The sequence below is a fragment of the Anneissia japonica genome, unplaced genomic scaffold (genome assembly GCF_011630105.1).
Source record: "Anneissia japonica isolate Jap-2015-1 unplaced genomic scaffold, ASM1163010v1 scaffold6406_len342834_cov151, whole genome shotgun sequence".
In the NCBI taxonomy this organism is placed as follows: Eukaryota; Metazoa; Echinodermata; class Crinoidea; order Comatulida; family Comatulidae; genus Anneissia; species Anneissia japonica.
The window spans coordinates 334,860-345,967 of record NW_022738763.1 but is presented as its reverse complement, the minus strand read 5'-3'; the positions used below and the strand labels follow the sequence as shown (position 1 = coordinate 345,967).

The 11,108-nt window shown below is 34.5% G+C and overlaps 2 protein-coding genes across 2 annotated transcripts; both read right to left on the bottom strand.

Annotated features, from left to right (window-relative positions):
* Positions 1-712: 712 nt before the first annotated feature.
* LOC117117809 lies at positions 713-7,694 on the bottom strand. The gene is made up of 11 exons (XM_033262276.1): positions 7,641-7,694; positions 7,318-7,593; positions 6,126-6,215; positions 5,834-6,019; positions 5,499-5,741; positions 4,965-5,162; positions 4,710-4,874; positions 3,151-3,447; positions 2,472-2,552; positions 1,887-2,091; positions 713-1,311 (listed from the first exon to the last, which is right to left on the bottom strand). Exons 1-11 carry the CDS (start codon positions 7,692-7,694, stop codon positions 785-787), a joined length of 2,322 nt encoding a protein of 773 aa, XP_033118167.1. The 3' UTR covers positions 713-784.
* A 386-nt stretch (positions 7,695-8,080) lies between these two features.
* On the bottom strand, positions 8,081-10,660 carry LOC117117806. The gene is made up of 3 exons (XM_033262274.1): positions 10,265-10,660; positions 8,771-8,936; positions 8,081-8,221 (listed from the first exon to the last, which is right to left on the bottom strand). Exons 1-3 carry the CDS (start codon positions 10,383-10,385, stop codon positions 8,095-8,097), a joined length of 414 nt encoding a protein of 137 aa, XP_033118165.1. The 5' UTR covers positions 10,386-10,660; the 3' UTR covers positions 8,081-8,094.
* Positions 10,661-11,108: the final 448 nt, after the last annotated feature.

The following is an 11,108-nucleotide window of genomic DNA, read 5'->3' as shown; positions in this document are numbered from 1 at the left end:
AGTATATTAAATTTCAATTTGTCACATTTACAATTATGCCTTTAATACACAACTTTCATTTAGATTTTATTGCATATCATTACATCAGCAACAAAATCAATACTAGCAGAATCAGTATTAGCAGCAAAAAAATCAGCATCACACTCAGAATCACTATCATCAGTAGGAGCGACATTAGTTGAGTTTTTAGCGAATTTAAGTGTAGTACTAGATCATAATAGTGTCATGCGTACAACATTATAAACTGCGTCCGGTCTTTTGTCGTGTCGGGGAGAAAAACCACAAATTATCGGGAAAATTTTTTTTTTTTCTACATATTAATAGACTCTAAAATTGATAAAATAAGCCTTAAAAACCTCTAAATAATTGTCATATTTTTGGAGGCTTCGCCCCTTGGACCGTTTTTGAAAGGTTTTTAGCAACACCAACTTTGTTCTTGTCAGGGACTTTGGACCCCCGATCTGGAAAATACTGGCACCTCAACTGGCTCAATCACAAGCATATAGAGGCTTGTTTGCATGCTAGGCTTTACAAACCTAACTATTATTATCATTTATTATTAATGAGCATCAGCAGCATCAACAAAATCTGTAGCAGTAGATCCAGCAACAGCAGCAGAATCAGCATCAGCAATAGAATCAGAATAGGCTGAAGTAGACTCAGTATCAGCAGCAGCATCTTCATCAGAAATATCAGCAGCAGAATCAGCTTGAGTAGCAGTAGACTCAGCATCAACAGCAAAATCAGCATTAACAGCAGCAGCAGCTATTATTAATAAGATTAGTTACTTACCTTCCAAGGCTCCATCCTTGTAATGCCATGGGTCGCGGTAATTCTCAATGTCTTCAACAGGAACTCCAACACCTGTAAAAATTGCTGTGAGTTCCTTCCATTGCTTATCAAACACCTCCTTTGTGACACTGTTGCTATAACTGCAGTCTAGAACAGTTCTTTTATATTGATAGATGCGAACAAGATTTGCCAGCTCGGAATTGTCATCAACCAGAGGGTTCTCCCAGAAGTCTTCTGTATTAGTGTTGTGACAACAGCAGCGAATTAACTTTATCATGATTTCCATGTGAAATGCATCAATATTGCTGGTTGATGAAAACACTGTTGTTGAATCATCTCCAAAATCAACATCCTTTAGTAATGCACACCTCTCCCTTGTCAAAAATGGTATAACTTCCGGTTTGGTAAGGTTAGTTTTGTCTAGAAAGTACCTCCGTAGTTCTTTGGTTCCACACCCAACAATCAATGTCTGAAGTGCCAGAAAATTCAAGGTTCCTTGTGTAGAGTTATCATCAAAACCTGTAGAGCAAAATAATAACATTTTCGGCTTTTAAAATTAATAATTTTCATATTTACTTACATATATAATCCGAGATGTCTTTTCCACCGCAATAAAATATAGAATTGAATACATCAAGGGTGGAGTCAAAGGGTTTTTGGCGTGTGTGGAAAGCACAAATAAAAAAGACTTATGATCCAAGAGGGAGGGTTATGTTGGAACCATGAATATTCGGTTACCAGGTTGAGATCCCTTTGAAAACATGAGCATTGATGTGGCATATTATGAATCTCAAAAAGTTTTGAAAATTTATGCACAAGAATTATGCACATACATATTAAGAAAGAGTTACTTCTGCTAAATGATAAGAAGCAGCTTACCTTTTGTTTCTCAAACAGCAATCCAAACTTCTTCATTAGTTCTACAAAAACATCAAAGTTGCAGGCATCTTTCTCTATCTCAAATCGCCACAAATGACGTAGCAATTGCTCTTGTAGAATTCCCTCGCTGTCGAGCCTGTCTCTTATACACATCTTTCTGTGTCCAATATAAAATATAAACCATTTTCATAAACAAATTATATTCTTATACAAACCTGTTGAAAAAAGTCGTCTGATACGAGTCGTTGCAACTGACTTTCTTTTTCCACATGGCACACTATCTTTTTTCAAACATTCCTCAAGTTTATGCAGCGGTCGCAGCGTAGCATCACAGGCATGACAAAGGATGCGTAATTCATAACCAACTCCTTCTGTAGTAACATACACAGTTTTCAATTGCTGACGGAGGTAACTTAATACCTGATAAAAATCAAATAAAATTATGCTGAACATTTTTTATGGTTGCAAGGTGTACAATGTCAATTTTGTAGGTGTTTCAGGAATGCAACCAAGACCCCTAAATGGTGATCAGTCAATTCATTTTCAGATCGTCAAAATAAAGGAAAATTTTAAAATTAATCCAGAGTTTTTTTTCACAGCGAACAAGGCTAGAGTTGATTATAAAGACATTGGATGCCCTACAACACTGAAGCTATGACCCAAATAGCTGTTCCATTTGACCATATCAGGGATTATAAGCAACTCTCCTACCCCATTTGGTTGATTTTTGCACAGAACCACACCAGCTGCGCCAAACTAAAAATGACAAAAATAAACAGAATTTGGTTACGGAAGCTTACCTCCATGCAGATGCTAGGATGTGGTTCGAGAGGTTCTTCTTTGCCATGTTCATCAACTTTTATCCTATGTGATATTTCAATCTGTTTATAAGACAACATGCAGGATATTTTATTAGTCAATGGGTTGCTTTTGGAAAGAGGTCGTGGATGCACATAAAATATATAAATATAAATACAGAAATTTCTATCTAAAGCTTGGCACGGACTGCACTACAAATGCAACTTCGTTCCCTGTGAGAGCTGCAATGCGAAGCCGTCTGCTAATTGTCGGTGGACGGATCGTCATTAAAAGTGATCTGGTGCACACGGCTTGTGTCTGAAATCCACCGGGTGCACTGGTTGCCTAGCTTAAGAGTTGTTCCGGATGACATAGAGGTCTAAGCTGTATTTCAACTTACAATTTATTTGGCAATAAAATTACATTGAGCTGCCTGGTCTGACAATGTTTTTACTGGCACAAAAATAGCATAACATACCAAGCAATGTAGGCTTACAAATACCTGTATTATAACATTAAATATACAAATGTATACTCTATATATAAATGTAAATGTAACTGTTTATATATTAAACATAGATAACTTATATGTTTAATATATTATTTACAACATAATTCTACACAGACAGTTTTATTACATTAAAATAATAATTATGCTTAACCTTCAACATTGCATCTTACCTTCAGTGCATGCCTGTTCTTGATTTTGACAGCTCCTAGACTCACCACATGCTCATCATCTAAGTCAAAGTCACTACGATTCCGAAACAATTCCACATGATCACTACTCCTACCTTTGTCATTCATCAAGTCTAAAAACGAAACCACCAGCAGATTGTAGACAGCATCCGGTAGGAAGTCTATTGGAGTCACATAAATCGACACCGTTTGCTGCTCATCTTCCTTAACTTCCAAGCCCTCTTTACTGATTTGCATCCGAGTGGGAACCATGAACATTCGGTTACCAGGTTGAGATCCCTTTGAAAACATGAGCATTGATGTAGCATATTATGAATCTCAAAAAGATCTGAAAATTACAGGTAACAGAAGGAACCACTAAACAGAAGCAGAGGCATATCGTTGCAGCAGTAAAGCTTTGGAAAGAGAGTTTGTCTGGTCAAATTGCTTGTGTCCTTGGCAAGACACTTTATTTACATTTGAATCTTTTCACCTGGGAATATGAATAGGTAGGCCTACCTGGTATGAGGTGAGTGATTTGGAATATAATTGGTAGTGCAGAATCACATGTATAACTATACAAAATACTCTCCAGGCAGAGAAGTATCAGGTGACACTTTGTGCATAATTTTGGAGTGGAGTTGAATAGCTCAGTTGCTAAGATTCAATTCCCGTCACGGCAGGACTTTTTCTCACGAACAAACTAACTGCCTAAGCCTTAAAGAGACTTATAAAACATCATTCTCATCCTGTAAGTAGCGAAATTTACTCGCTGTTGGATGTGAAATAAGAAATAAAAAAATAAAATAAATTGGTAGTGAATAATTTTGGAGTAGAGTTGAATAGCTTAGTGGTTAAGATGCTTGCCTTCTGATCCCAGGGTCCTGGCTTCAATTCCTGTCACAGCAGGACTTTTCCTCACGACCAAACTAACTTCCTAAGCCTCATAAAGAGACTTAGTTTATAAAGCATCATTCTCATGCTGTAAGTGGCGAGTGTACTCGCTGTTGGATGTAAAATAAAAAATTTAAAAAAATAATAATAATTTATTCTGCATCCAGTAAAAAAAAAAAGCGTCTTCATTGGATCTTTCTGAAATGGATATGTGCAAGTCCTATAAAATAACGATTTGTCTCTCCGCCACTCCCTACACTCTGCATTTCTTCCCGTTCCTTGTCACACATCCCATTTCGCTTCTTCTTTTTCTTCCACACTCCTTGAGTTTTTGCCTATTCTCTCTCTCTTGACCCGTCTTCAATTTTCATTCTCATCAAAAACATTTTTAACAACAGACAATTTCATTTGTCTATGCGAAATCTCCTTTTAACCTTGCCCACAAATTGTTGGAAATATATTTATATTTATACTGTATATATTTCGTAATTTTTTTGGTGTGTGTATCTGTGAATGTTATCCTTAGTGGATTTTGTCCCTTGATGGCATTTCAAGAATAATAAAATTGAATTGAATTGAATATAAAAATAATAATTATTGTACAAAAAGTGTGCACACATATATATTATGAAAGAGTTGCTTGTGCTAAACCATAAGTACCAGCTTACCTTTTGCTTCTCAAACAGTAACCCAAACATCTTAAGCAGTTCAAGGAATACCTCAAAGTTGCTGGTATCATTTTCTATCTCACGTCTCCACAAATGACGTAGCAACTGTTCTTGTAGAATTCCCTCACTGTCGAGTCTATTCCATAAATGCATCAGTGTAGGCAACTACAAGAAAATATGAACAATAAGATGCATGTGACTCCTCATTAAGCAACATAAAAAATAAAATTTATATGAGATTGTTATATTGCTTACCTTGTCAATATCATCTGGTTTCACTACTGTGATGATTTTTGTCAAGAGGTCGATCATCATGCGTAAGTTCGTAATAACCGTGTACTTTAATTTCTCATTAGTCTTAGAGTACAGAATTATTCCCGTGTCGTTTAGATAATCGAGGACAGTTTTGAGCGTTGTTTTAGAAATTCCACATTCAGATGCAATTTCTGCGACCTTAAATGTTGAATGAGAAGAGAATTCCATTCAGTAACAAATGCATGCAAGAAATATATATAAACACAGAGGATACAAGATAAGCCAATGTGATGGTAACTTTGAATGTACAATCATTAAATTTGATTTAAATCGAAAAATTAAAACTATAAATTTGAATGGCTTATTTAAAGGAACCACTTAAAGTGATCAATTTTCATCAAATCACAGATCGGGAAGCAAGAGGAATAGAATTTATGTGATGGGTAGTGTTGGACTTCTGGATCTAACTTGTGTAATTTTAATCACATTCATCAAATATTATTGAGTTATAAATATTATAAGGAAGCATATTACCTCATCTAAGGAAACATGAAGTCTTGTTTTTCCAACGTCTTGTACTTTTGACTGGAAATCCACCCAGGTAGTGGGAATAGGTTTAGCCATTGCCTTCATATATCCTCCGATATTCTTCTTCAATTTCTCAATCCCTTCATCCTTAGCCACAGTGTTATCTACAACATACATCTCGCGATCTACGTGGCTTTCATATGGTGTTCCCTTGACTTCATCAAATATTCTTTTGAACTTGGTTGTGATCTGTGAGCAAAATTGAAAATACATAAGTAAATTTATTGAAGAATTAAAAAAACAAATACTATAATTCCATTATGAAACAGACAATGCCTCACCAACTTGTCCTTTTCTGACTCAGTCCCCAATAGTTTGTCTTTATGTGTGGCAACTAAACTAATCGTGGGTGATGATATGCCACTGATCAACTTCCGAGTCCTTCCACGATAGGGTAGTACAGCATGTTCGTATATTGACCGTATCCAAAATACATTCATCTGAAGATTTGTCATTTCAAATTGTCCCTAAAAAGGTAAGCAATAGTAATTTTCAAAATGGTATGAGATTAATTGATGCAATAAAACTAATTAAGTTTAAACATCTGCAGTGAAGACTAAGTGGTGTATTTACTTGTAAGATATCTCTTGGGTTTGCTAGAGCATCCAAATCATCTAACACACTAAACACAACAGAGTAGGATGAGCCATCTGTCAAGAAAAACTGGAAAGACAAAATTTAAAACCTAAAAATATTTAAATCATCAATGTTAAAACTGACCACTGAAAAAAATGATTTTATTACTGTTTTAAGTCACTTAACAAGTGATATTTAAATAACTACTATATACAGGTACTCTAACAAGCATAAAATTTAATGGTTAATGTTTTATTTGAGTCATATAGAGGCCTGCTTCTCAACGTATGGGTCGGGTCGCCAAAACATATCTGATGGTTACAAAACTGCCCCGAGAAAAAAAGGCAGACTTTCATAAAGCTTTTAAAATATAATTGTGTCAAATACTGTACTTCAACATACAGTACCACCAATCCTACAAGGGACTCAATAATTAAGAGATACACTTGACGTGCGCACATTTTTGTGTGGGGGTGGGTGCACACACAAGCTTCAGTCTATCATTAATATCATTATAATATTGTTTTATTTAAATTTTAAACATTTCAAATAATGAGTGTCCCAAAAAATATTCCTACTATAAAATGGAACATTCTGCACATGACCAATGACAATATGCCTCATGGACTGTGCTTGGTAGAAACTGAACAATTGTCACAAGCACTTTGTTAGCGGCGGTTGACTAAAAAACAGCAGTGGACTGCAAATGTCTTTAATACCAGAATAATTAGGGGAGAACTGTTATAGCATAGATATCAAATGATACTAGCATAGATTTTAATGGATCGCACCCAGAAAAAGGTTGAGAAGTAGGGATATATGTGGTGACCTCCCAGTCAATTAAATATTGTGATGATCAAACTAATTCTCATATAAGGTTTGGAGTTAATGGTGCTTTTAAAGGATTATAAGCAAGGAAAATGGGCTGGGGCGGATCCAGAAGGAGGCATGGGGAACATCCCCCCCATTTTTCCACTAAATTTTAAAATTTCAATGCATATATTGAAATTAGTTCGACTCGCATCTATTCTGAATATGTTGTGCCTCCTCCCACCAACCCCCTCATTTGAACAAGTCTGGATCCGCCCCTGATGGCCACTATTCAGCAACTCACCAGAGCCACATGTCAAATCAAAAGAAAACCTACAATAATTTTGAAATGTAGCTTTCAGTAGAATTTATTACTCACCCTGTGAGATATATAATAGGTCAGTTGACCGGCATAGTCCCAAATGCATGTGACATCACTTGGTATAAAACTCTCCTTGTGTTGTTGATTAGGATTTTTGCTACGTACATCTGCTGTTCGAAGTGGTAAACCAAATCTGGCTCTTTGACGTGGTTGGCCAAATAGGGTAGGAGGATGGAAAATGCCAGGTACAGCAAGTTTAGCAACAAGTTTCTCACGAATTCCTTCTGGGAGTTTCCTGGTATAGCTTGCACTTCTAGTTGCTTCTGAGGGCTTCTGTATTAAATATTCAAAAATGTTCAAATTTATGCAGAAATTTAAACCAGTTGTTCAGGTAATGTTTTTCTTATAAGGGAGCGAGCTAACAAAAAATACATATTAAAAATTTAAAAGAACATCAACTAAATTAATTAAAAGTAATATTTGCAATTATTATAAATACAAATTTACCAATGAAGCGGCTGTAGAACTAGATGATGCAGAATTAGTTGTGTTTTGTTGGCTTTTTGGCGAGATTTTCTGCGATGGCGTGCTCACGTATCTGCTTCGTTAGTTCACAAACTGTACAATATTGAAAGGTTTTAAAAAAAAATTAAATAATTTTATATCAAAATAACAAATTGTCAATTAAATTATTTGTATTAAAAGTAGAATATTCATAAAATCCACATCCTTCTGTTCCTTCTATTTGCAAAAAAGTGGTTATCAAAATAAACTTAAACAAATAAAAATGTATAATATTTAGACAGTTAAATTGTAAATTAAATTATTGATATTTTAAGGAAGTATAATATTCATACCATCCACATCCTTCTGTTCCTTCCATTCGCTGCAATCTCCATCAACCGTTTGAAATACTGTTGTTGTTACAATACCATCTGTTGATGGTTCATTGCTGTAAAATCTATTCACATTTAGATAAATATAATAATAAAATAAATTGAAGTATTTTATGACATTAGTGTACATAGCATGTTAAACTATCAAAACTTTACAATATAGCCTTAGTTTCCCATTGTAAGCCTACATTCACAATCAAATGCACATAGGATAATTAATACTGTATATGCCATGTTTTCATCCTTACATTAGTTTTATATAGAACATTAAATTAGTTTTTGAATAACAGTTGAAATAGGCATAATAAGGTGCAACAAGCTCTGGAGGCACTCAGTAACAAAATGGTGTCATATGTACTGTGCTGTAGTGATGTGTTGTGTGTGGTGTAATACTGTATTTAATGCATACTATGTAGAAAATTAGACCCTTTTAAAATTACAGCTATATCAAGAGCCAATGGGCAGAAATGCCGTTTTAAAATTCTTTAAACAATTGCAAAGAGATCCTGGATAGTCAGTCGCCTAGAAGGAGTAATGAACCTAAGAATGTTGTAATAATGCAAGCCAAAAGACTGTACAATTACCTAAAAAACAAGGCCTTATTTTGTACTTACACTTTGCCAAGCATGGAACGGACACAACTAGTTTTGCCCACCCCTTCTTTCCCAAGGAACATGACTCTGGAATTAACCATCGTAATTTCCCCATTCTGGACTTCATATGCGAATGCTTTAATGGCTTCAGGACCTCTCGCTAATATTTCTCCTGGAACTGATAGCTCTTATGGATATAAAATATAACAAATATTATTTAGTATACTACAGTAATATTCTTATGCTACGTATTTCTTCCATCCATTTTAAAGTTTACATTAAACATACTGTGAGTATTTTGTTGAAAAAAATTACCATCACAGTAAAAACTGATTTCTGAAAATAACACATCAAAATATGTAATTTTATATCAAGGTGTTGAAACACTGAGAGATTTAACTACTTCTAGAGCATAAACAGGTCAAACAGAAAATAACATTAAAATAAAAAGCTATAAGAATAATACAGGAACTGAAATATATGAGTACAAATGTATAGTATTCTTATGCATATCACAGGATTGATTTTTTCCCTTTGACACGACCTCCAGATAACAATGATTGATAATTTTTTACTTACATTGTACATTAACGTTTTTAATTTTGTAGTATTTTTTGCCTCAAATTTTCAAAAGTGAAGTTGATTTTTAAAAAATTTTTGTTTACTTTATTTTTCTATTTTTTTAACTTTTGATTCATCGTTGTTGTGAAGAATGCAGATAATTTCATCAATGTTTCCACTAGCTCTATGCTACAGCCAGACTACTGAAATAACCGTAATGCTGTAAAAATAAATTATAATAGTTGGACTTGTATAGCACATCCATGCAGAAAAGCGGCCCTCTATGCATGGATCACATCCATTGAGTGCATGTAATATGTGTAACTTTGTTTTTACTATTTCTTTCAGTGACAAGTTTTGTGGGCAGTGTACACTTGCAATAGGATATACATGGGAGATCCAGAGATATAAACAAGGGGGCAGGGGCTGAGTCCAAAACATCAGCAATCTTTTTTCTCTAGAAGTACAAGGTGGTATTTCCAGCATCTTGCAGGAGCGATTACTGTCATACAACTGTTTTGGAATATTTAAGATACGCTGTTGTGCCATTGCTGGATTTCAAGCATAAAAATCATAGTAAAATACAGTTTAAAATATTGAGCTTTCCATGAATATTAAAAATATATATTGTTTATTTACAGGTATGTTTCATTTTCATCTTATGCAATACTTGGTTAAAATTAATTTAAATTTACAATAAAATTGATATGATTGACTAATTAAATATTTACCTTATTCCTTCCACTTCAAAAAGGCATCCTAAAAAAGGGGATGGAGTTAGGACCCACAAGACATCCACAAACGTGGCACCCAACCAGCTATTAGTACTTAAGGTATAGCCATGTCTAGAAAGCTTTATATCTGAGGCTTATGACATGGTTCTTCCAAATAAAGCAAGCTCTGTAATTTTTGCCAATAGGTTCAGGAATATTTAACGTACAACAGATAACTTACCTATAAGCAATTTTTTAAGTTCATCTTTCTTTTCCTCCTTTGTTGATACTTCGTATTTACTACATTTATTACGATCATAATAATGAAGAGGTGTATTCCCTCTCTGTAATAACAAGATCATACAAAAAATTATAGTATATTTCACTGGATGGCGGCTGCAAACTACATCAGCACAACAAAGGGAAATATTTTAGCTTTGAAGATTTATAAATGATAATGATGAAAATAATAATTCAAAGGAATAACCGACACTATCAGTATCACAATATTTATATCATATATTGGTACAAGAATAAGTGATGGAATTCATTCGTATAGAATGGAATCAATGCTCTTATATATTAGGTTGGTTTTGGTTATTATGAATGTTTGTATTATTGTAATAAAGACATTGTCTAATCCTTCTGAATCATTTCTAATTTCTATACATTACACTATCTTTATGGTAGACTGAGGCACCATATGTTATCAAGCACAATGCCGTTTCTCGCTGTTCATTGTAAGTACCCTGAGCACGTAGACAGTAATGTAGTGGTGTTTGTCCAGAAGGCACAAAACCGTCACCTACAAAATGATAATCAATGTCAGAACACATGAAAACTAATTACTGTATATGACATAAAAGTAAACCGAGATGAAATAATGCAGTGGCGTATCCAGGAATTTGAAATAGAGGGGCCCAGGACACATGAAGGGTCTATACCACCTCAACTCCACCATGGTTGGGGCTAAAATAAGAAAATTTACAATTATGGCACCTCTAGATAGTTGGAAATGAAACTCTCAGACTTAAAATTTGAAAATTTTCTTTCTTTCTCCAATTTTAAGGGAGACTGTTTTAAGG